The sequence below is a fragment of the Streptopelia decaocto genome (genome assembly GCF_964273445.1).
Source record: "Streptopelia decaocto genome assembly, chromosome: 2".
NCBI classification, from domain to species: Eukaryota; Metazoa; Chordata; class Aves; order Columbiformes; family Columbidae; genus Streptopelia; species Streptopelia decaocto.
The window spans coordinates 24,528,437-24,554,004 of record NC_138655.1 but is presented as its reverse complement, the minus strand read 5'-3'; the positions used below and the strand labels follow the sequence as shown (position 1 = coordinate 24,554,004).

Genomic DNA, 25,568 nt, shown 5'->3' with positions numbered 1-25,568 from the left:
CATTCTAACTTCCAATCCAGTATTCCATTTACCTGGTCATACCAATTCAATGGACAGACATGGTTTGCTCCATATTTATGGGGTTTTTTTGTTTAGTTGGTTGGGGTTTTTTTGCATGTGTTTTTTTTTTTTTCCCTAAACTGCTTGAGCTTTTGGTCAATGGATCCTTGTATTTGGCCCACAAGCATGCAAAACAAAAAGAAAAAAAAACGTGGGACTATCACACAAGATTGTGTACTTCATATGGAGAACTACATGACAGGCTTTGAATTTTGCATGAATACCAAAATCTGTCTCAAATTAACACAACTATTACAAGTCAGACTAAACTCAAGGTCATCAGCCAGCAAGGACCAGTATTTTCTAGATACAACTGAATTCCCTCTGTTTTTAAGCAGAGGCTGAATTCCATGTGTATCTCTAATGTCCTTAGCATGACAGTTCAAAAAACCCTTGAAAAGCTTAAGTGAGACAGTCATTATGGTTTATATTAAAATAGTGTTTTAAGGACTAACAATGTATATGGTATAAAAACATTTCCTGATTTTGTGATTAAGGAATCATCTATATTTTCCGTTATTGTAACATGTATGTGCTTAGATGCACAGAATATTACATTCTACTGTCTCATGGTGCCACCAAGCACTGGTTTGATGTTGCTGTCTCCAGGGAGAAGTGATGAATGAAATAAAGAACCCCTTTTAAATTTAACAGAGTAAACACACCAACAGCCTTGTGTGTTTTCTACCTAACCCTAAAACTGCAGAAAACAGCTGTACTATAGTAAGAATCAAAAACCTGGAATGAGGGCTGCATACCACTAAGCTAATATGTAATGCATAAGCTCATAGGAAAGATCTGAACATTAGCTTGTTAACATTTACAAAGAACTCTTCCAAGTAGATTTTATACTTTGACATGTTTATTTTAGTTGGATGAATAGATTCAATGAACAAGCTGAAACAGTATTCCTCAGCCTCGCATTCGCCTCCCTGTAGATTTCTATGACCAAATGTTTTAAAAAATCAGAAGTATGTGGATATTTGCATGAAGTAGTTCAACAGTTATTTCTTGTTCCATGCTTCTCTTTCAAGTCTTTCACGGATTACTTCTTTTAGGTACGGTTCAAGATAATGCTTATCCTGAAAAAAGAGAGAATATATTTAAACTTATAGGGAAGTTCAGAAACATCTCAAGCCATTCCTACAGATCACTTACCTCTCATTCCTCCTCTGATTTGACTAAAATCCAACCTAACACTACTTACTCTGAAGAAGAAAACTTTGTATTTACCAACTCCGCAATGAAAAGTTATTTACTGCAGCAACCACTAATTCTTAATGTGTCACCAACATGAACAAGCAAAGTGATGCTTCCAGCTATACCTTTAGAAATTATGTTATTTTGGCAGATATTCAAATGTACAAGATGCAGTTTAATTAGATTAAAGCCCAACTGTAATACTCTGAAGCAACTCATTTTGATCTTAACTTCTAAGCAGTTCTGTAAACTTGGATTCAATGGAACACCTTGACCATATTTAACACTTTAAAAAAACACCTGCTACTTAAGGGACTATGAAACCAGTTATTCAAAGCAGCAGTTACCTAAATATGACTAATAAGACCACAAGAAAGCCTTTGCTTACATATTGAAAGATAATACCCTTATATAATCACATAGTCAAAAGTTTAGTGACAAAATTCCTCTCTGACTGGTAACTTGGATAAAGCCAAGCTGAATGGTAAAGTCTGTGAATCAATCCCCCACCAAAAAAAAAGTTTTAGTAACATCTGAAAAGGAAGGTGTGGTTTGTTTTTCAAATTACAAGACACCACTTATTTTAATGCAAGACTTCCCTTTAAATTATTCTTCCTGGCATCTTCATGAATAAAAGATTTGGCTGTAGATTTTCTATAAAATTAAGAAACTCATCAGTAAAACAAGAGAGCCTTTATAAGAATTTCCGAGCTAGTTAGAGCATATTTCTTTACCTGAGAGCTTAGAAGAAATATTATGTCTAAATACAATGTGCTCTGAGCTGTAGTTTAAGCTGTTGTCATCGTGAGAAAGATTTGTAATTTCCACTGAAACCCAGAGATTTTCAAACAGCGATCAAAAGCTCATTTACTCGTTGTAAAAAACATGTAGGCGTGTATCTCTTCAGAGACTGAAAATGCCAAAGACCGGTTACAGCAGCACTATTTAAGACGTCCACCTTGGAAACACTGTATACATACCTCCTCATACTTCACCCACTGGTCTTTTGGAAGGATGCGATGTTTCAGGCTTAAGTCAAGGGCTCGCTTTATGCGAAACATTCTTTCATTGTAAACGTGTTCTGGAAGTCTCTTCAGTGCTTCTTTTACATCATCATCTTCATACAATGTATCATCTCGCATTAACCCTGTATCAAGAAGATTTTACTTAAGAACTTTTAGACCGTCATATTGTAAGATTTAGGATTGACACAAGTGTTTCTACATAACATGGGCAAAACATTTCCAATGTAAAATTATGAACAAAGCAACAACAACAAAAAAAATCCAGGAGAAGAGAACCACTAATTGCTCACGGAGAACAAGAACGGAGAACAAGAACTAAACACTGGCTTTACTCTATTTACTTGGTTTTACACCTTTTCTTAAGGAGTAAGAGCAAAAATCTGTATTTAATCCAATGTGTTTCACAAGAACATACACACACATATATACATACATATAAAGAACAATAACTATTCTGTATTTGAGGAGTGGACTTACGCTCATCTAATTTTACATCTGTATTCATGATGACTGTCTAGGTAGAAGGTTTAAGAGCTCTAAATCCACTAGTCAGTCAACCACAGATGTGGCTACTTCAGTAATGAAGAATTATTCTCTAAACTCCACTGTGCATAATGACTAGATCTCCATTGACTGTATTAAGCTATGGAAACCTGAAGCTAGATGTTTGTGCCTAAGTTCATTCCCTGCAATGCTGTCCCAAATAAGAAGTTAAACCAGGGAGAAGTACCTCATCTTTTCAAAGCCAAGGACATCCACACAGTGTTTGTGAAATTCAACCAGTCCTGCTCTAAGCCTTCAGTATTAACAACACAGGACAAAATGTTACTTCTGTAACATTCCAAGATTGATACAGATTACAAGACTATACCTCCTGACTTGTGGTTAAAGGTTTTGATCTCACGTGACTCAGTTGGCAGTAGTGTCTCAATAAAACAGAAATTTCTTTTGAGCCCATATTCTTGAATTCAGTTTTGTGATTTATTTCAAAAGCACAGGGAGCACAGCTGCTATTTTAATCAATAGATTAAATTCTGTGTTTCTCCTCAGTTTTTAGCTACATTACCTGAAAAGCAGCAAAAAGTATTAATGCCTTTAAGAACTTCAGCAAATAGATATAAAGAGGGGGTAAGCACTGCATCTCTGGAGAAAAGACCCAAGCTTATTCCTCTACAGCTGTCTTGCATTTTTTTTCCTAACTTCCCCAGGGCAGGTGTGTTAACTTTCTTTAAATGATTTGCTCATATTGTGGTCAGCAGTGAATTACAACCTCCGAACATCCAGATTCTCTTCTCATTCAGGAAGAATTCCGCCACCTAAGTAGTTTAAATAAACCTGGTAACAACTCTGAACAAAATGAAGACAGTACCATTGAGGCAACCTCCCCTATTTAAGGAAACACTATTTTTACACCTACTTCACCATTGTGCAGGCCAGAGAGACACCAAGTGAAGTTATCACAGAATCACAGAATCGACTGGGTTGGAAAAGACCTCAGAGATCATCGAGTCCAACCCTTGGTCCAACTCTAGTCCGTTTATTAGATCATGGCACTAAGTGCCATGTCCAATCTCAGTTTAAAAACCTCCAGGGACGGCGAGTCCACCACCTCCCTGGGCAGGCCATTCCAATGCCTGACCACTCTCTCTGTAAAGAATTTCTTTCTAATATCCAGCCTAAATTTCCCCTGGCAGAGTTTAAGCCCATGCCCCCTTGTCCTATTGCTAACTGCCTGGGAGAAGAGACCAATCCCCACCTGGCTATAACTTCCCTTCAGGTAGTTATAGAGAGTGATGAGGTCACCTCTAAGCCTCCTCTTCTCTAGACTAAACAACCCCAGCTCCCTCAGCCTCTCCCCATAGGTCTTATGCTCAAGTCCCTTCACCAGTCTTGTTGCTCTTCTCTGGACTTGCTCCAGCACTTCAATGTCTCTCCTGAACTGAGGGGCCCAGAACTGAACACAATACTCCAGGTGTGGCCTCACCAATGCAGAGTACAGGGGAAGGATCACTTCCCTTGTCCTGCTGACCACGCTATTTTTGATACAGGACAGGATACCATTGGCCTTCTTGGCCACCTGGGCACACTGATGGCTCATGTTGAGCTTCCTGTCAATTAGTACCCCCAGGTCCCTTTCTGTCTGACTGCTCTCCAGCCACTCTGAGCCCAGCCTGTAGCGCTGCAGGGGGTTGTTGTGACCAAAGTGCAGCACCCGGCACTTGGCCTTATTGAACTTCATCCCATTGGAATCAGCCCATTTTTCCAGTCTGTCCAGATCCCTCTGCAGAGCCCTCCTGCCTTCCAGCAGGTCGACACTCCCTCCCAACTTGGTGTCATCAGCAAATTTGCTGATGATGGTCTCAATCCCTTCATCTAAATCATCAATAAAGATGTTAAATAGGACTGGACCCAACACCGACCCCTGGGGAACACCACTAGTGACTGGCCGCCAGCTAGATGCAGCCCCATTCACCAGCACTCTCTGGGCCCGGCCCTCCAGCCAGTTCTTAACCCAGCGTTATGGTGATACAAAGGGCAGAACTAACTAAATCCTTTTTTTGTACTTTGGACACTTTGCATAAGTATTGCAGACAGACTGGCTGCTATTAGTGAGAATCTCTCCAGCTTCAAGGGCAGCCTTTGGGTTAGAAGATACTAGCCAGTGAAAGTGACTTGGTGGGAAAGGGCAAATAAGCAAGCTTCCAGGGCTGCTTTGTGAAAGTTTTTTTTAATCTGCTCCTGCTTAACCTTAGCTGTTGGAAGTTATGACACTGTAAACAAAAGCAAACACAGAAATAACAGAAAAGCCACTGATTAATTACCAGGTAGCAATCATGATGACTGAAGCCATTGCTGACTTTTTCCCCACAAAACTAGTAGCTAATTTTGATCAAAAAGATTTATGCCAAACTGCATGTACATACACCAGTTATGAACCATAACCAGTTTGAGCACTGTTACATTTGCAGAGTTTTAAAAGCTCAATTAAATACTTACCGAGTTTGTTGAATCCAGCTGCATTATAATACCACTTGCGAAGCCTGTCTATCAGGCGACCACCTCCTGCAACTGAACATGACCATCATCAGTTGCAGAACAAGATAAAATTCAACACTTTCACACTATGACAGTACACAAACATCTGCTGGCCTCCTTCAAATGCAGTATTACAACACTACATCAAGTTTGAATCTGAACATACATAACTTGGCCTTTCTGGTTTCCAGTATCGTTGAACTGACACTGAACAGGCAGAAGGAGTGCTTATTACATACCATAATTTGACCTGTTTCACTCAATTTGAAAATTAGACTGCTTTAAGACTTGGAACAATGCTAGCAGTTCACCGTCAAAGGCAGCACCAGCAGTTTTAGTCTCCATAACTCTTATTTAAACTAAAAACATTATGTTCTACGTAAAGCAAGACCATCATGCTTTTCAAATCACTCATCTAAGTTCCACAGCTCCACTATGGTTAATTCAATTTAAAGACCAGCATATTATTATGTTGTCAACCTTCTACTGTCCTCTCCAGTCACTTAAATATTATTTCAGATCCTCCTTTTCCAAAGAACTGCCAAAATCAGCTGGAAAGCCAACAATGATCCCTCAAAAAAAACCAAACCAAAAACAAAAACCAAAGAAACACTGTCTTTAAAAAGAAAAAATAAATACACCACATGTAGAATGTTCATCTTTCCTTAACTGTGATTTTGGATAGCAAAGGTGTTTTTACATGTAGTCAAGTACAATGCAGTATCAAATATCATTAAAGTAACTCAACAAGGGGTGGTAGAAATCCAAAAACAGCACAACATGACTTTAAGTAAGTTGTCTTACTAGGTCACCCCACAAAACCAGTGCTACGTGCGATACCAGTACCCCACTGGCACATTGCCTCGTCAGGCCTTATTCCTCCCTACTTTAGGACTTGAGAAGGAAGAATATTAAACCAACTAAGCCCGGAGCCAGTACCAGGACAACGATCCCCGGGGCCTGTGTGGAACAGCCCAAGGGCTCCTCCAGTGCTCCCGAGCACCCCCTGCCCCACCGCTCCCGAAACACGTCGGTACCGGAGCCAGGCTCCCTCCGCTGAGGCCCAGGCCGAAGCGCACCGCTCGGGAAGGGCGAGAGGACACCCGCCCGCCGGGGCCGTGGGGAACAGGAGCTGCGGGCGCTGCCCCCGTCAAGGGCGCACAGCGCGCACCGGCTCCCCCTCACGGCCCGGCTCGTCTCCCAGCACAAGGCAAGGCGAGCCCAGAGCCACAAATGCGAGTGGCACGACCCCACACACAACCCTGACCACCCACCACCGCCTCACCGCTTGCCCTCGCCGCCATTTTGACCTCGGAGCGGCGCGCGGCCTCCTGGGTAACCCGCGGCGTCCCCGGGGCGGAGGCGGGTCCGCCCGCCAATGCCGCTTCAGCGCAGGCGCATGCGCCCCTGGGCGGCGGGGGAAGGCGGCTTCTCCGCAGCACCAGCACCCCGCAGGGACTCAAACGTCAACATATTTCGCCACCGTAGCTCGAGCTGCCGCCTCTGCTGCCGGTGCCCGTGTTGTCCCCTGCGCGGCCACGGCTGCAGCTCAGGGCCCGGAGAGCTGATGCGAACACTGGCTTAGCGTAAGGTCATCCTGCTGTCGGTCACTGTCAATCACAGCTGCTGAACCCGCCTAACTGGTTGCGCTGTGAGGAGTCTTCAGCAACTACAAACTGAGGGGTAAAAGTGAATAGTAGCTAAAAATAATTTTACGTTTGCGAAGCACAGTAAGCAAAGCACAAAGTCAATCACAGAAAGCAGCAGGAACCTCCGCTCAGGTACCGCAGCTGCCGGGTGAAAGCCTGGTTTCTGAGGCACAGATCCTGCCTCTCCCCAGCAATTCGTTTGCACACAGACCACGGCGATTTTAAATAAATAAAATATGTGGAATTATTCTAGAAATATTGTCACAGTAGGGAATTTCAATCAGAGGAGCATGCAGCTGAATGTGATACACAGGCAAAGAGCACAGGTCAGAGTGCGTGTGTGCAGACCGCAAAGGGACCCAGCACGCCTCAGCTAATCATCATGCTCCACCAAAGGCTGCTAGCCCTTATCAAGAACAGCAGACTACAGTACATTGTGTAATTCTGGGCCAAATGTTTCATCTAAAGATTTTTTTTATCTTAAATCCAAAACACTATTTAGCATGAACCTCAAGAAGTTCTTCACTCTCCCCTTTTAACACTCCCATAAAATCTTCTGCTTCCTTTCTTCACGGTATTTCTGGGAAGCTATTTTGGCATAAGCTCATTCATTTAATATTTCAAAGAAACTAGTTCAGCTCTGACAGCAACCAGTTTTGCATTAAAAAATATTAAAGGAATCAAAAGCTCAAGGTTTGAAACATTCAAAATATACACATTCTATCACATAATTTATATTATAATGGTTTTGTCACATAGTAATATAGATCATAAGGACAGCAGAGTAAATCTGCAAAAACAAACTCTACTTCGACATTATGAACTGGCCTATTTCCTATTAACATTAATTTTTACTGTAAGCATTAATTTTATCAGATTGTTTGAAGATTATAGCTTATTAGCATCTAACACAGTCAAAATCTAAGTAAGTATATTGTATTAGGTATTTTTATTTAAAATGAGGGAATGGGGGAAAGTACTTAGCCATCACATTTCAGACACCACTTCAGATAAATTTTGTTACGCATCTCCACCAAGAACATCCGACTTACTAGAGGACTTCAAGTGATCTTCCCAGACCAATGGAGAGGGAAACATGAGAACAGAAGACAAAAGAGAACATCTCAGATATGTACTGCAGACAATGAATGTGGGTTTTTACTGGGTTTCAAGTGAAGATGCCCCAGTAAATTATTTTGCACCGTTTGTTCTGACAACGCTCCTTTTTCTTGGGTGTTGTAATCCGAATTCCAAATTTTCATTTTGGATAGAAGATCCAAGTTGTAATACAGAGATCACTACTATTCTCATTCTTTAAATGTCACCTTAACCTTACTTACATTTCCCACCTATTAAATTCCCTATATCAGGGGAATTTAATGTTTTCAATTTTATTCTGGTATCTGCATACAAATTGGTATTTTAAGCTCCAACACTGAGCTTTCAAAACATTGAGGCTTTTTCATTAAATTCAAATAAAACATCTGAATTTCAGTTTCCTGAACTGTTTTAACTGAAAGAATGGAAACTTCTAAACAATAAACTATCAGACAGTTTGCATTTGGGTTTAGTCAGTTTCTTTACTTTGCTCGAATACACTGTGAAGCATTTGGTAATTCTGTATTAATGTGACTTGCTTACTGATAGGATTAAGTACTTTTAATAATCCCACGATTCCCAATATTAAAATTTATTTCAATTGTTATAACTGAGCAAGATAACTGTCAACTAAGTATATACTACAGCATCTTTTCAGATGGTTATTTGTATACTAAAGGCATACAAATCTCATCGGGGTGGGGGAAAAAAGCAAAAAATGACCTAAAATGAGCTCCTTCTAGATTTCAGGGGCATGTATAATATGTTGTATTTTCTTTTTGTAATTTGCCTAGATTCAGTTTTCTGATTTTCTTTGCTATTTCGAACAAAGTTTCCTCACAAAGCTTTTAGCATATTAACTTCAGCAGCCATCTTCACAAAGAAACTCCTTTGTAAGCTGTTGAAAAATGCCTTGTTGTATGAGAGGCTTCACATGTCTCAGAGTACTTCATTCTGCCATACAAGAGTAACATTATTAGCTCTTAAGATAGAAGCAGGTAAACACGTCACTTCTTTGCTACTGCATTAGCTTGTTTTTCTAGATTTTGGGAGGGTGAGGATAGAAGACAGAGGGCGAGACAGGCAATAAGTCACAAGCCAGTTTTTCCATTTCCCAAAACTCTGAAGTTATTGAAAGAAAAAAAAAAATAAAAGAAGAATCCACTTTTCTGTTAGTGTGCCGCATCATTCACTCTGAATTAAGTTAGCAATTAATTACAAGGATTGCATCAGTAGCAATCAACATATTTACTCAATCCTTTTGAAACACATTTTTAAGTAACCAGAAAGAATATTACTGTGAGCCTTTAAGGCCTACAAATGTTTCATAAGCAACAACTTCTTAAACCAGTAGTTAAGAAGTTAGGAGACCATAAAGGGGAGTAGTTTTATAAAATATGTTTATTTCATAACTTTATTCCTTTTTACATGTGTTACTAATTAAAGTGTTTTTAAGAATTTTTCAAAGTCCTGTATAGAAGCTTTGGCAATCTCTGTACAGAACACCTCATCAGGCAAGGATACTAGCTGGTCCAGAGAGATGTAGCTGGGTTGTGCTGGGTCATACTGGGCCCTTCCCAAGAACGTAAGAAACATATGTCTCTCTTTGATTCGTAATAGTTTTGAGTTGAAAACCTAAGAAAGAAAGAAAGAAAGGGAAGAATGTTTTAGGTTGCCTAAATTTCAGATTCTCATTAATCTAAAAGAAGAACATTTTTTAGACAAACTGAAGATCTAGGAAGAAAACAACTAATTTGCATTCTTTCTCATTTAAATATCAAACACCAGGTAGGGTTACATTTATATATACATTATCTAAATTCTAAATAAATGCTTCAATACAATATGCTGAGGTACACGCACAGGGGAAATCAGGGAGTGATACAATTGTCTTAAGCATGTTAGGCTTTTTGATTATGTAACTGTATTGCTTTTGAGTAACCATAGCAAAGAAAGTGGAGAGGAGACATTCAGAAACAGGGAGCAGGAATACCTAAGCATTTTCCCTATACTATCAGAAGTGTTTATATACACAGTCAGATTCAGCTGAGCATTGTTACAAGGAAGAAACCAGCAGGTGACCACATGGCGTAATGCAAACAAGTGAATTGCACAACGGCAATAGAAAAGGTGAGTGGCTGCACCTCCTGTCATTAACAAAGCCAAAAGGCACAGCGCAGTGGTTCAAAAAAACCACTTCTGCACAGCAATGTGGGCCTTTCAAGATATTTGTCACAAAAAGAATTCTAGGCAGTCTAAGGCAAGAACAATGGTAAGGCAGACATGAAAGAAATCACTGGAACATCTGAAAACTAAAAAGAGAAGTAGGGAAAACAAGAGATGTACAGTCTAGTCTTAAAAGCAGAGACCTGCATTTCTGCGCAGTACAACTGAAGAGAGAGTTGCTTCAGAGAAGATAATAGTGAAAACATTAGCGCTGAAGTAATAAAAGTGAGCAGAGTTTTTACTAAAAAGGAGAGACTACACTACTGAAGGATTTCATAAGGATACAAATTAATTTGAACTAGGGCAGAAAGCAAACCTACTGTTCCCCTCCTCTGCCCTCCTTGAATTTTAAGGAGGAGTCAGAAGATGGGAAAAAACCTTAACCACCATTCATGGAGCTAGCTGACAGGAAGGGTAGTTACAACAGCAGCTGTAACATCACAGAGGATTTGACAAAAAAGTTCTATATGGCTCCTATTTTCAGCATTATTGTAATTCAGGATAGAAGCAAGAACAGATGGAGACAAGTAGGCATTTCTGAATGTGCCAATTAATGGCCAGACTACATACAGACTGAGTTGCACTAAGCCATATCCTGGGACTCAGAGCTTTTGAGGATGGAAGAACAGGGAAAAGAGGTGACTGCACCAAGAACAAGTAACCGAGGAAACTCTCCACTTCCGCTTCTACACAAAGGGAAGAGAAATAACGAAGTGAACCACCACAAAACCAACAATATGACAACTGAGAAGGAAGTGAACAAGACTTGTGGTCGCTTACTGGTCAAGAAGGGCAAAAGTGACATATAGACAGGAGTTATAGCAAGCATCCTTTTTAAGTAAAAATATATTAAATAGCAAGATGAATTAGCAAAATGCTGGGGAGTAGTTTTATTTCCCCATAAAATTTTAAGCTAAGTTAGATTCCCTACTAGACTTGCTTTAGGAAGAAAATCATTGCAGTTCCGAAGTTGTAATATGTGCTTTCTTTTTTAGCCTTTTAAGAAGCTGGTGTGACTGCATGTCAGTGTTGGATGTGACTAATGCTTTCAACTTTGAACTTGTGAGGAAATAACAGAAATAAGGAGATAGGGAAAAAGCAAAATAGTCATCAAGAAACTAATCTATTTTCACCCCTCTGATTTTTTTAGCTATTGCTGCAGCAACAAGATGAAGTTCAATGACAATCTGATTACCTAATGGACAGAACTTCTACTTTTAAAAGACATTTTCACATCCTAGAATCTATAACATTTATTTTTTTAACTAGACAAATGTGAAATAAATGTTTTTAAATGTATGTTATCTAGTGAACAGATCTTCTGCATGATCTGTCTTCCTATGTGTTTCTTAACTAGGTAAGATTTCAGGACAAGGAATCCTTAAACAGGCAGTCATCTCTCTTGCATTACTCCAGAAGAGGTGAGCATGACTACTTCATTGAAAAACTTAAAAATTCACAAGACTGGGTATAGTGGAGTCACACATGCCAGAAAGAAAAGAAGGGCACTTCCACACTGGCATCCTCAATGGTTGCTGAATTGCTAATAAAAGTTATCCCAGTTACAGTAAAGACACAGACAAGTTGAAGAATTCACATGTAAACTGCATGAGACCCCACCTTCAGCACCAAACTAGTGAAGCAGCTGTGCGAAAAGCACCTACAGTTTATTCCCAGATTAACAGCTCACCTGAGGAAAACGAGTAAGCATGTGGTGGGGAATGCCCATTATGTTGTGCAAGTAGTCAAATGTCTGTTTGAGCCTCTTTTTACTTGCAGTTAAAATCTTGGGGGTTTTAAATACAATCTGTTGAATTTCATTACGTTGAAAACCAAGTTCAATCTGACAAACCTGGAAAAGAGCACAATTTTATGTTCAAAAGTCAGCTACAGCAAACTTAGCTTCTTTTAACATGCCACTGAAATAAACGAATGCAAAATTCTTCTATCTTTTGTCACACAGCAACAAGAATGCAACCCATAATAATATCTGCCACTCCAGTTCTTCTCAAGTCAGACAGTGCAAATTATTTATCATTCAGGATTAAAGTGTAATTTGTTTATACAGTATCCCTGAAGTAAAGATGACTTCTATGAATGCAACACATTTTTCAGCTTGTCTGAGATATGAACAAAAAAGCTGTGTCTCTGTATGCATGGCAGTTACAAGTGTAAAAATTCTCCCCCAAGAGTCTTTTATCAGTTTCAAAACCAAGCTGTCAAAAGAGACTGACGTTCTAGTTGTGGAGCTGTTGAGCTCTGTAAAACACAGCAATCAAATAGCTAGTGATTACTTTTGTTAATGTGTTATTTGTTAACATATCCAAGCTATATTTTTATATTGGGGAGCATAATTTCAGTTTTGTAGTCTTCACCTGAAGTCTGTTGAACCTGAAAGATGTGTAGAATATGCAGTGTTTCCAATTTATTTTACAGTTGCTTAATGTCTAAAGTAAGATGTCTTTTTCAGAGACTGCTTTGACTTCAATTATGGTTTCCCAAAAGGAAAGCAAAGCACATTTTTTCAATAAAATCATGAGCACTCCTCCCAAAGTGCAGAATGACAAGCAGTTCATTGAGTTGTTGAGAAAGGAATTCAGCATACAAGAGTGTCTGGTAACTCAGCCATTTCTTCTGTCCTCCAGTGACATTTACAAGCAGCTTGTTTTCACTCATGAAGTGGGTGTGCTTGCCAGTCAACATAACCAGACTTTAAAATCCAAATCAGGTACTTCTTCAGCTGGTAAAAAAGGTGGTATTTTTTCTAGTTTAAAGTCCTAAGACTGCAGTTCTTTTCCAAAACTGCCTGGCAAATACAAAGGGAAGAGCTTAGAATCTGCGTTTTGAAGCTATTGTACCTCAGGACTTCCAGATCCTTACATGGAATTGTTTGTAGAGGTGTCTATAATCAGGTCCTTCAACTCCTGGTTCTTCCTTATCTGCTTTATAAATATTTGTGTATCACAAGAAATACTAATCAACTAAGACAGCACTCAAGTATGAAGAGATGTGTTTGCACTATAGTGGTGTCTTCCACAGATCTGAGTTGGCAGTGTTACTGCATTAGGATGCACAGCGGAGAGTAAGATCTGATGTTAAATCAGTGGAGATGTAGAGCTGGCCCCACTGTAGGGGTAATTCTGGCAAGAATTTGAGCTTTTCTTTTCTACTCTGTAAAGTGGAACAGCTCTCTCTTGACATGAACGGTGAGCTCAAGTGTAAATTGCTTTGACTGCATTCAGTTTGACAGCAAACATTTAATACCCAATAATTCTCCAGGACACATATGACAATATCCCTACTGTGTAAGCCCAAGCAATATTCAGCATACCCTGTACGATTCCCTCAATAGGCAGTGGTAATGCAAGCTTTTCAGTTTTACCCTATAAGTGAATCTCTAATTGTGGTTGATGAAACCTTCAGAGGATGGAATAAGCCATCCTTTAGCTCATTTAGTCCATGATTGGTACCTTTTGACAGCCAGTATCAGCTGCAGCAGTCGTTTCTAAACAACAGCCCACTCAGAATGACAGATACCAGCAGATCACTTCTGAACTGCTGGTACATGGTTCACTTTGAGTACTACTTGTCCACCACCAGCTTAGGACATAGAGGTCTGAACCCAGGCATCCAACCTCCTGAAAAGCTGGAGGCATCTAAGTATCAGTAAATTCTAATAGTGAGGACCTAAAAATCCTTTCTCTCTCTAGAACACATTAAAGATATGGATGCTACACTATATGCTTTTTGGTAGCTAGACAAGATAGTCAAATAGAACTGAAGGTCTTAAAAACACATCCATTATAATATACTGAATCCCTAGCTCATGGAAACAATGTTCATTAAAAAGAAAGCACTATTAATTGAAACAGTCTGCTACTTTCCAGTCTCCTCCCTTACCACACACATATTTCAGATTGCAAGATTCCCAGTGTTGAATAGTTTGAGAGCAGTGAGTCTGTCTGAAAATCATATATTTTAATTCATAGTTATGTATTATAGGATAATGGGATTTTTCAAATTGTTACACTACATCATGCTGTTTGGCCTAGATGGCTTTACAGCAAAATAATTAAACCAATACACAGTTACATTTTCAAAAAGGAAAGGAGTCCCTGTGGGTCTGAAGTTATTTACTCAACAGTTGTTAATAACGACCATCTGCTATCAGACAATAGGTGTCAAATGCACATTTTGGCAGACTAGCTACCTGCCAAGAGGAAAATAATCAACTGCACATTTCTTGTTCCTAAATCCTCATGGACAATCCAAGTTAGCAAAAAAACAATAATTAAGGGGGAGCAGGAAGGAGGGAGCAGGCACTATTTTTCACTTGTTGTAAAGAAATGGGTAACAACTTGTGTCATCAGATAGCAACTTTTGGCAGGAAGGGACCCAGATGCAGTTTCTAACATACATCAGAGTAGAAGACAGAAAAAGATACTGCTCCACGTATGCTGTAAGCTTGCAAGCTATAGAGGGAAATGAATTGTTTAACAAAATTCTCAGTTATTTTCTATCTCCACTAAAATGATATCATTAAATTATTTCTGTGCAGGATTCTCCAAGCATTTTATCTCTTGACAACTCTTAAACTATGTAGATACACAATGTAGATACACTTCTAATATCTACTAATAAGCTCACCTGAAGATTTTCTTTTACAGGCTCTAATTTGCCAGTCAGTAGCCTTGGAAAACGGATTACCAGATTCTTTATCTACAATTAGGGAAAACACACAAAGTATAGATTATTACAGAAAGCTTGTTTGTATATCCATCTGTGAAAGAAAGACAGAGATCTCATATAAACTTTTTTCCTCAGTTGGAAGAGGGATGCACTGTCACTTGCATTTTATCTCTACCCCAAAGATGAGTTTGCATGAAGCAGCAGTATATTAAGATACAAAAAGTTACTCAAAAATTTTCATTTTGAAAACAAAAAGTAACAGTTATTGTAAAACAGACAGGAAGAGGGAGTGAAAGCACACCCCAGAAGTAGAAAGCATGCTCAAGTGCCCAGTCTCTCTTGGTGCTCAAGTTCTTTCTTCCTGCCTATTTTAAAAAAGTAAACAAAACACTACATGATAGAGGCTTTAAAAGGATTTTTCAGCTGCAGAGGAACTTGTCTACCTCAGGATCTGGTTAGGCCATAGTATTATGGTAATACAAGAAATTACTCCATATCCTCTAAGCTACATCATCATTCGTAATCTGCCCTGAGTACATGGCAGTGACTAAACCCTTTTCCAGAGAGATCTCTCTCCTCAAACATGGCAAGGCCAGCAACAGGCACTGTGACAGCTATGACTGTGCAGCTGACAGAAGCCAACAGAAGAACAACCAGATTCCACTTGGAACTTGGCATTTACTAAAATCCCCAGCTACTGCAGGAAACAACGAACACTCCCCACTTATTCCAGGAAATTCTAGCTACTACCTCCTCTGAAGATCCTGAAGTGTGGTGCCACATACCTGCCGAGCATGTAACATGGTAAGAACTCTCAAGCAAACCCAGGGGTTACTCTTGGTGAGCTGAGCATATGATTTGGCATTTAGTTTGATATGATATTTGCAGATTAGACAATTTTTCACCAATGAGTTAAATATGTTACAGTATCTTGAAGAGATGAAGAGAGCAAATTGATTTTCTAAAAGTTAAAAACGCTGCTTGCTGTTTCAACAATGGATTCAGTCCCCTGATCCACCTCAGATAATAAAACTGGACACACACGTTTGTTTGACAATAACCTGCAGCAGATCTTCAAGAACTGTATTTCAGGACCTCTGACTGTTAGATGTCCATATGACTTCTATACAAAGTTAAAATCAAGCTGTCCTTCTGTAACCCTCTGTATTACCACCAGTAATGTCACCACTGTTTGTGGATAGCCTCCAAATACTTGAAGTATTCGTGTTCCAAGGCCTTATGGTTGTCACTAACAAAGTACCTAAAGACTTCAGTGTCTTTACCTTTTTTACACTGAGACCAAGTTCATTTTTGAAGAAACCCAGTCTGTTATCCAGTCTTTCCACTGAAAACAACAGCAAATATGGAGCTCTTGAGACCATCTGAGCAATTTCTGCCTCACCAAATTTTTTTGATTTTAGGTAAGCCACTCTAGAAAGAGAACAAAAACAAAATAAAATCCAGTGATGAAAATTTTATTGCCTCCATTTATTCAGTACTTGCTTAAATTCCTCAGTGATATCTTATAAACGGACAGATGTTCTAGCATTAACATGCAACCTTGCCAAAAATAATTAGGGGGAAATCTGCAGTTATCATAAAAGCAAAATACCATCCCTTCCAATTAATTAGAAGTAAAATAAACCTCAGAGCAGAATGTCAATACTGAAGACAGATTTTAATTCCTTCCAGCTGTACTTAAGCAGATAACTATGTTAACCTATGTTTAACTACCAGCCTGTCTCCTAGATTGCAAACACATTAATAGATCATCACAGGGTATGGACAAAAAGATATACACAGCTTTTTGCTATTTTAATGAATTCCATTTCTACTGCTGAAAGAACAGAGTACTATACCTCATACATCTCTGTTTTGCCAACAGCACTGGAGTAGAAATATCACACAAGAATGCCATCTGTAGAAACATTGTCCAAAAAGACATTTCTAAATCAGCTGAGGTTACTTTTGTTACTAGGTCCCTACTTTCAGTCACTGGTCCAAGGATTTAATTACAAAACATCTGGTTGTCAGAAAGAAGAAGGAGCTCACTGAAGTTTTTATGTTTAACAGAGCTTTCTTTCCTTCCATCTCAAAACTTTTCCCAAACTCTGCTGAATTTCGTGAAAGTGAAATCCTATTTCAAGTGCAGTAGAATATTACCACAGCTCTGAGAAAAATGAATGGGGGGAGAAATATGGCACACAAAATAAAAAGAGACATAATTAACCCACATGCCACCTTTTACAAAGAAAATCCAAAACTAAACTACAATTTGAAGAGGTTTCCTTTGGTTATAGATAAGCATATGCAAAGTATTTGCTGCCAGATGAACTTAAGAGTATACAAGAACTGACTTATATGGCAGTAATTAAGATACCAAATAGACTGCAGAATATCCTGCAGAAGCAGATATTCAGCAGAAGATGAGCTATAGGTGTTCAATCATGTCTTGTGGAGAGAAAAAAAAAAAAATGCATTCCAGTCACTACAACCTCCCTCTCTTTCCACAAACTCTCGAAAATGAAGTCACCACAAGCGAAAAACCTCTAGACAGAATATGCAAGAACAAGCTCTAGAGGACTAATTCCTAACCAAGCAGGTATGCCAACACAGAAGGTAACAGTCTTGGTGCCAGACATCACTGAGGGAACTGGCTGCAGGAGCCTCAGAGACAAGGAGAGGTTAGGAGATAGAAAAAAATGCAGAACACAACAATAAACAATTGGCCCTTCAAAAATTATCCCATCATGTTTTGAATGCTGCAGCTTGGCTACACTACGCTTCTGACACATTTTTTCAAGGGCACAACTGCCAAATATCCTAGAAACATAGCTAACTGAGCAGATAAAAACAAAACCTTCTGGTTGTCCTGACTCCTCTCCACTTGTTTTCTGTTAACAAGTCATTTTAAGATTCACACCTGGAGCATTTCTTTGCATCCTGGAAATAAAAGAAGCTTAAAAGAGGGACGGCAAATTTGTAATAAATTGGCTCTAGAAACTGGTACATTAAAGAAATACAATCATCCAACCTGATCAAAGTTTGACATAAATTTGTGAGTGTTGGCAACAAGGTTAGCCCTTGGTCTACTACAGGGGTCAGCAGTTCTATGCGGTATGTTAACAGTTTTAAGTCATCATTAACAATACCGTAAAACAAAGCATCTGGTGCAGCTGCAGTACAGACACTGATTTGCAACTGTCAGAATTGTTATGAATTATGGAATGTTTTGACTTTTACAATGTTTATCTGAAGTCAAATGCCAAATCTATTGAAATTTGTGTTTTGTTTCCTGGCAACGTGGAATCCAATAAAACATTCCAGAGTGATGTAACCAATACCATGTCCATCTGCACCGAAGTGTTTACGCAAAGGTGATACTCGGCTTTCAGAAGACAGCTATCTGAGACACATTCACTTCACAGCCTGCCATTCACCCTCTGCAGCACACTTACTTTAAAGCTTGCAGGAAACCATTCACCAGTGCCAGAGATAAATTCACTGAAAAATCAAGCTGCAGAAAAAGAAGAAGAAATTGGATTGTCCTGTTCAGCCTCTACTTCACTAACCAGGCAGTACCACAAGACAGTCACTGAAAAGCTAATCTGACTTCACAGGAGAGTTAGAACGTTTATCATAGCAAAAAACAGTCTCTTCAGAAGAGTATAAGCCACTCTGACATCTAGACTCAAAACTACTGCTGAAAAATGACACAAGTTCTTTTTAGATATTGTTTCTGAAAGGCCACTTACTGAACAGGAGGATGGAAGAAGAGAGGAGAAAGAAGAAAATCGGATCTGTGTTAGACATGAGTCTAGTAATATGCCTGTTTCCAAAAAGACATATTTTCACATTTCTGTCTTGGACAGCTACTACATGCAAGAGCCAAGCAGACAAGACTTTCTTTTCTGGAATTTTTAAATACTAAGACGTTTTGAGTTCTTTACAAAGTGTGCACACACACACACAAGTTTTGTAAAAGAACTGTTGCATTAATGCAAGCCTGTCTGGAGTAATTTCAAGAATAAAAGTCCATTTTATGGACTGAGGAACAGTGTAGGTCCATATAAGTGTGAACACACACAAAAATTAGTTCATTGTAGTCTTGTGCTCAATTTGAGCTGGACAACAGGGAACAAAAAAGTCACCAAAACATTCTGCTACTGTTAGATGTAAACACAGAAGAGATCTGTTCTGCTTCTTTTACTGCAGAATTCACAAGGTATGGGTAGACATATCATCTAGAAGAGCAGTTTCAAAGCATGACTGAAGAGGTTAATATTGTTCTACAAATTTAGGTAAAGCCTCAGGGACTGACATTTTGGAATTTAAGCTGACACAAGTAAAGCAAGTGGCTTAGGATAGCAAACTGCTTCCTCTGTGGCAGAGAGACAGGGATGAGTAGTAAAATTTGTTAAGGGTCAGTTTTCAGGTGTATCAGTGTCAACTCACGACACCATTACATGTTAATGCTGACTGATGAGAAGGCACAGGAACAGAGAGCCAAGGATCCAGTGAGAAAAGAAGGAGCAGCAGCACAGGTTCAGACAAGGTTAAGCCAACTGGGAAACTAGATTTTCAAGCCATTTGAAGTCCTGTTTGAAAGGCTTACCTGGTTTCTAAAGCTTCTAGATCTTCACCAAGGATGTATGGATTTTTGGTCAGGAATGGTCCCAGCTGATTGTCTTCTACACCCACATCCTTAAGAAACAGAAGTATCTTTTTTATATCTTTTTCAAAGTCCAAGGTCAGTAAGAGTTGACCAGCCTTTTGACGTTTCTCCACTTGGGATAAGTCAACTCCTATAACAAACAAAATTAGAAATTGTTTTAATTAAACACAGGCCCTACTTCCTCTAAGTTTTTCACGAAGGCACATTGATATTTATAGGACTACTACTTTTTTGGACAGATTTAACATACTTTAATTGCTCAACACAGCAAGGTCACAACACCTTAAATATTGTGGAAAGATTCCAGCTTAAAAAAGCAGTCATTTTACACTCTTCTGCTGCATTTATTTTTTGAAGGAAGACATTTGCAGTGAATCCTGCATGTGAGGAATCAAGTACACTAGCTAGTGCCACACATAGAGACCTGCTCTTGTTGCATAGAAGTCCATATGCAAGGAACTCCCAACTCCGTTGTACATGGGAAAGGGACAATTTTGCACTGAAGTGCCTTTGGATAGTGGCTCACACATAGCAACTGGTTACTACATGGGGTCAGATCTCCTCCTCTGAAATATTTATTTCTCCAATCCCCTTCTAGTGTTCCTTGCACTTTTGGGAAACAAGGTGGCCAGCAAGCTGAAGCTCAGCTACCCCTGCACAGTCCAAGTGCATTTTGATGAGAAGGTTCTCTTCCATCCCTTTCTTCTTGCCTCTCCAGTTTACTGTCCCCACTTCTAAGGTTCTGTACTCCTTCCTTCCTTCTTAAAGCATCTTTAACCAGCACAAAAGAACAAAGACCAATAAAGTTACACAAAGTCCTTCCCATCTCTGGAAGCTGTGTGAGATGTCTCCTTCTAATATCTACAGCGCTAAGGGAGTAAAACAAGCCAGCTTCGTCTTCAAGTAATATAGCACTGCAAGTGAGTCAGGCAGTCCTCTCTCTTTTTCTGTTTACCCTGGACAACATTCTACTTCTTTTAGCCATTGGTCACTGTTCCTATTTTCAAGTTTACAACACAACCAGTAAGATCAAAACACAAGTTACGGAATCTACAAAGCTCCAGACGCAGGCAAACCACACAAACAAAAATCACACATACCTAGGTGGACAAGTTTTGCCAGGGTTTCCGAGTGATCAACATAATCTCGGAGCGTGGATGAATGAAGGGGAAGAAGCGGTTCTGCAATGATCTTTACAGCTTCTTCCTCAGAAATCTCCTCCAGAGCAGATGAAGGTGGGACATCATCCCAGTCTAAAAAACAAATATAGAAGACCCAAACGCATTTTGTGAAAGACAAAGTTGCTCCCACCAAACGCTACACAGATCTCTTAAAATCCATTTAAAACGACAAGAATACTGTGCATGAGATGAACAGCCAATGTATTATTATTTGAAAATGTATGAAAACAAACTCTGCTCCCAGTTTTTGTCTCTATTCCATCTCCTTTTCACTGCACATAGCTCTTGCTTATATGGTCAATCTGAGCACAGAACTCAGCAAGCCTGCCTTCAGTCTGCTGCCTTGATCACTGCAGACAACAGATCACATCACCTTCTTGAAAAAGAATTTGCTTTCATGTCTTCACAAATGCTTCTTGCTTGATCATATCCAGATCAAAGGCTACTGCAAAGACTATTTTTCTTAACCAGACAAGGCCACTACTTTGTGCATCTTCTGAATCTGATACCTGAACTGCAGTCGTTTTAATTTTCAAGGCATTTCACAGCCAGCTCCAACCAAACTATGTCTTATCCATTACAGAATGGCTGCTGACTGCCACCACCTCTAGCAGCTAAAGAAATCAAGCTCCATTTCCCGTTCATTAAGGTTTCCAAGTGGACATAATTATGCTTGTTTCCCTTTAAGTGTTCCAAGTCACAGAGCTCAATGTCGTCTTAAAAAAATATTTCTCTAAACTGACCCATTTTTCCATTGATAGAAGCTTGCAGCAGCTAGATCAAGATTACTGTTTGCAGGCTGGCTGCTAACATCCACCTCAATTATCAAACTGATTACTGATCAACAGCCCTAGTTATAAACTCTTCAGCATGGGGCTCTGTGCCCTGAACCTTCACACAATAACTTCCTAGAAACTAAGATAACATTTTTCCATGTCAAGAAAACAAAGCCACACCAGAACTACCAAGTCTGGTTCCAAAATAAGTAGGATGATCCTAATATTTTAGGAAGTTGCACAGACTAGCTCAATAGCTGTTGAAGGTCTTGCCGCTTCTTTTTCACAAAGCCTCAGAAGCAAAAGCACAAGAAAATGTTTTCAGCAACATTTACACCTTAAACAGTAATAAGAACTCTCTAGGAATCTATATGGATACCAAGTATTTTCTTTCCACTTGTTGAGGACTGAAACCAATATATACCAATGTCCATTCCAGGGGCATAGATGCCCTTCTTTCGCCACTTTAAGTTCTTTACAACTATCAGGAAACATACCTCAAGTTAAAAAAAAAATAAATTAGCAATAATGTTTTTTTCATTATATACACTGCCAACTGGGCAAAATGCTCCACACACACATATACAACAGTAAGCCTGATGGCAGCTAAAAATCTGTCATGTGCAAACACATACAAGCACCGCAGGTGCAGATACATACAAGCTGGCTGACCTGTCAGTTTTGGTGCAGCACTGTTTCCAGAACCAGCTGCACAAACACACAGATCTCAGTTGCAGTTCTGAGCCACCCCAAAAATAAGCTCTGTAGGATCCAAGTTGGCTGGGCTCAAAGATGAAACTGAATGTACAAGACTGCTTGGTAATCCAGAACAAATTTCCTCAGCATACTAGAATTATTTTCAGAGGGTGATTTCTTTTTATTCTCCCTTAGATATAAAAGTAGAGAAAAGTGAGGCAATTTCCTCAAAGCAACAACACCCAGGTGACCTTGTATCTCTTTCCTCAGAAGACAGTTTGACAGGCATTTCTCATCAGGTCAGTGCTTAAACAGGCTTCACACTCTGCTGCCTCCTGTTGTTCACCCCGATCGTTTACACTGCAGTGTCCTGCGAGCTGCTTCAGGGGTGGCCTCCCCCACCCCTACTCAAAAATACCACCCCAAAACTCAACAAACAAATCAGTTTATTTTGTACCAGTGCAATCATGATGGTAAAGGCACATGCTCGCCTGCTGCAGGTAGAGTTATGAAAACCCTTGAAACAGCAGCTCCAGACTGACATTTCTACCCAAAACATTATGTCTTTATCTTGGCTTAAAGGTATTGTTTATATGCTAGAGTGACCACAGGAATTCTGCTTTAACTGTGGGACTAAAATCAAGTGAAAGTCAGGAACTTCAGATAAATATTTTAGATAGACAGGCCACAGAAGGAGAACCAATATAAATACTGAAAGCGTGATCTGGAGATTTGTGAGAAATGGTATCCCTAAAGCCTCTTACCTTCATACAGTACTTTTGCATTCAGATCAGGTAACGTTTCTGCTTTTGTCTGTTCCTGTTTTACTGGTGAAGGCAAGTTACTTTCAGGAGAAGAAAATGATCCATCCTTGGCACTGTCAGGTGGAGAACAGCTTCCCACAGACACAAGCCTGCACGCCCGCAGTCTCCACGGAAGAACGTCATTTCTAGAGGGCAGCAGAGCCGAACGGGCGAACCCACGACCCGCCTGTGCATAGCTGCGGCCCCTCGGCCTCCCCGGACATCCCGTTCGCAGCAGGCAGCGCCAGCGGGAGACGTGCCGAGCCCACGCCGCCATCCTGCACCTCAGCGCAGCATCCTGCGGGAGAGAAACTGCTGAGGGGTGACACAGGCTGCTCCGCCGCGCCCGCGGGGCTGGGCGTGCGAGCGATAAATCCCTGAGCATTAAAGCGAGGATTACTCCCTTCAAAACGTTCAGTAATTGCCTTGAGACTTTAAATAAACAGAAAAGTCATAACTGAGGACCCGGCTCTGAACGGCACAGCTCGCTGCCCTGTCCGACAGCCCTTCCCTTGGGAGCACGGGGGAAGCCCAGCCGGGACCCAAACCCTCCCGGAGGGACGGGGCGCTCCGCGCAGAGCCGTCACCTCACATCCCGCCACAGGGCCGCGCCGTGCTCACCAGCCCTTGCTGGCCTCCCCAGGCCGGCAGCCTCTGCGTACAGACTTGCGTCAGAGCGTGCCGCTCCACAGGCAGCTAGCCCGGCCCGCGGGAAGGCGATGGCAACCGCGGCCGCCAGGCCAGGCCAGGCCTCCCCGTCCAGCCCTGGGGACCCGCCAGCCCCCCACCTGCTCCTCACGCCGCTCCTGCGCGCGGCCCAGCCCACGTGCGTGTCCCCCCCTCCCCGCCCCAACTCAGGCGAGACCATTCGGGAGTACAAACAGGGAGGAGAAGGCTGAAAAGGTTCCTTCCCACCGCTTGTTCGAAAGGGGCGGTGTGGCTCCGCCTCCCCCTTCCGCCCTCTGTCCGTTCCATCCTCCCTCACCGCGTGGGCGCAGGGCGCCGCGGGAGCGGCAGGGCGAGCTCCGCCCCCCGGCGAGGCGGGCGCGGCGCTTCTCCCCTCAGCGCCGTCGCTTCAGCGGGCGGCGGCGCGGGCGGCCGGGCCCCGCCGTCCCACCCTCCCACCCTCCCACCCCAGCCCACCCGAGCCAGAACTGAGCTGAGGGGAAAGGGGGCGAAATGGCGTCGTGCGTGGGGAGCCGGACCCTGAGCAAGGACGACGTGAACTACCGCTTGCACTTCCGCATGATCAATGAGCAGCAGGTGGAGGACATCACGTTGGAGTTCTTCTACCGGCCGCACACCATCACCCTCCTCAGCTTCACCATCCTTAGCCTCATGGCCTTCGCCTTCACCAGGTGCGCGGCCTCTGGCGCCACCACGGAGTTCCCCCGCGCTGCCCGCAGTGGCCCGGGGCGAAGGGGGTTCTTGGGGCGGGGTTGGGGCCGGGGTCGGTCCCCTGGGGTCAAGGACGAGCAGCGCGGCGCTGGCGGGCGGCGGTTCCTGCTGGGATCGGGTTAACAGCAGGGCCGGTGTGGGGCCGTGACTCTCTGTAGGCGCTGCGGGCAGGACTGTTGCATCGCTGCCGGTTGGGGAACAGCCTGCCCGGGCGCCCTCCCTTCGGACAGCCGTTGTCCTCCTCTGCTGCCTTTCCTGAGAACTTGTTGATCATTTTGTGGCTCTCTCTTAAAGGTATTACGAAAATGAGTGTGTGTTTCAAGCAGTTGCCAACAATGGCTCTTACTAGGCTATCAAAAAGCTTAGCAATGACATCACTCAAGTAGATAATTTACCAGGAGTGACTGTGTTGTGTCATCGTTTTTTTATGACACATTTTGAGGCCCATCACACCTTGGCTTAGACCCCAGTGTTGACATGCTTAGCCACATCCTTTCCCCACCACAGGAGCAACTCTGTAGACTTTGCCACTGCAGTCATTCAAGGAAATAAAGCTAAGAACGGGCACAGTTATTTCCACGAACTTTATTTTTAAACAAAGGTTGTAGCAGTGCAGTCTGAATGGTATCTTGCAGTATTTTGCTAAGTTGTGCATACTTTTTCTGTTTTGCCTTCTGCTGAAAAGGGCTGTGAAGAAGATAATGACATCATCTTCCTTTAGGGTAAATCATGCAGTCCTTGAGCAAACTGATCCTTGAGAGGTTTTAGCTGAGCTGTGCTAGTGTTTTGGGCTTGTTTACACTTCTGTGATATTGTCTGTACACAATGACAGATTTCAGCATCCTTGTTGATTAAACTGTGCATTTGACAGAAGAATATCATTATTTGTCCCTAGGCCTGATATACAGTTCAGTGTGTAATCTTCTATCTTATTCTGAAAATCCAAATGTATGGTTTTTATCACCGTTATGACAATAGTGGTCAAGCCTGTCTTGAGCTGAGGAAGGAGAATAAGAAAATTTAAAATAGTGTAGCTGCAAATAAGTGTGACTTTTC

General features: G+C 41.3%; 3 protein-coding genes across 18 annotated transcripts in view; 1 reads left to right on the top strand and 2 right to left on the bottom strand.

Annotated features, from left to right (window-relative positions):
- Positions 1–900: 900 nt before the first annotated feature.
- UQCRB (ubiquinol-cytochrome c reductase binding protein) lies at positions 901–6,692 on the bottom strand. Its single transcript, XM_082046790.1, has 4 exons — positions 6,607–6,692; positions 5,283–5,354; positions 2,241–2,407; positions 901–1,142 (listed from the first exon to the last, which is right to left on the bottom strand). The coding sequence occupies exons 1-4, from the start codon at positions 6,623–6,625 to the stop codon at positions 1,065–1,067; spliced, it is 336 nt and encodes a 111-aa protein (XP_081902916.1). The 5' UTR covers positions 6,626–6,692; the 3' UTR covers positions 901–1,064.
- A 2,759-nt stretch (positions 6,693–9,451) lies between these two features.
- Positions 9,452–24,476, bottom strand: MTERF3 (mitochondrial transcription termination factor 3). 5 transcript variants are annotated; one of them, XM_082046785.1, is made up of 8 exons: positions 24,345–24,476; positions 23,076–23,412; positions 20,759–20,911; positions 19,599–19,788; positions 16,267–16,414; positions 14,942–15,013; positions 11,985–12,146; positions 9,452–9,703 (listed from the first exon to the last, which is right to left on the bottom strand). In XM_082046785.1, exons 2-8 carry the CDS (start codon positions 23,389–23,391, stop codon positions 9,509–9,511), a joined length of 1,236 nt encoding a protein of 411 aa, XP_081902911.1. In that variant the 5' UTR covers positions 23,392–23,412; positions 24,345–24,476; the 3' UTR covers positions 9,452–9,508. The 5 variants fall into 5 exon arrangements, with proteins under 5 accessions (XP_081902911.1, XP_081902909.1, XP_081902912.1 ...); XM_082046783.1 differs by lacking the exon at positions 24,345–24,476 and adding an exon at positions 23,997–24,115; XM_082046786.1 differs by lacking the exon at positions 24,345–24,476 and adding an exon at positions 23,903–24,022.
- PTDSS1 (phosphatidylserine synthase 1) overlaps positions 24,292–25,568 on the top strand; it is a 57,830-nt gene continuing 56,553 nt past the window's right edge. For 11 of the 12 annotated variants that reach the window (XR_014183452.1, XR_014183453.1, XR_014183454.1 and 8 more), the window contains exon 1: positions 24,292–24,472. Coding sequence is in view for 3 of the 12 variants with exons in the window: in XM_082046788.1 (XP_081902914.1) it covers positions 24,294–24,472 (179 nt within the window). In the remaining 9 variants the exon portion in view is untranslated. The remainder of the gene's footprint in view (positions 24,473–25,568) is intronic. The other variant, XM_082046789.1, reaches the window with a different exon arrangement.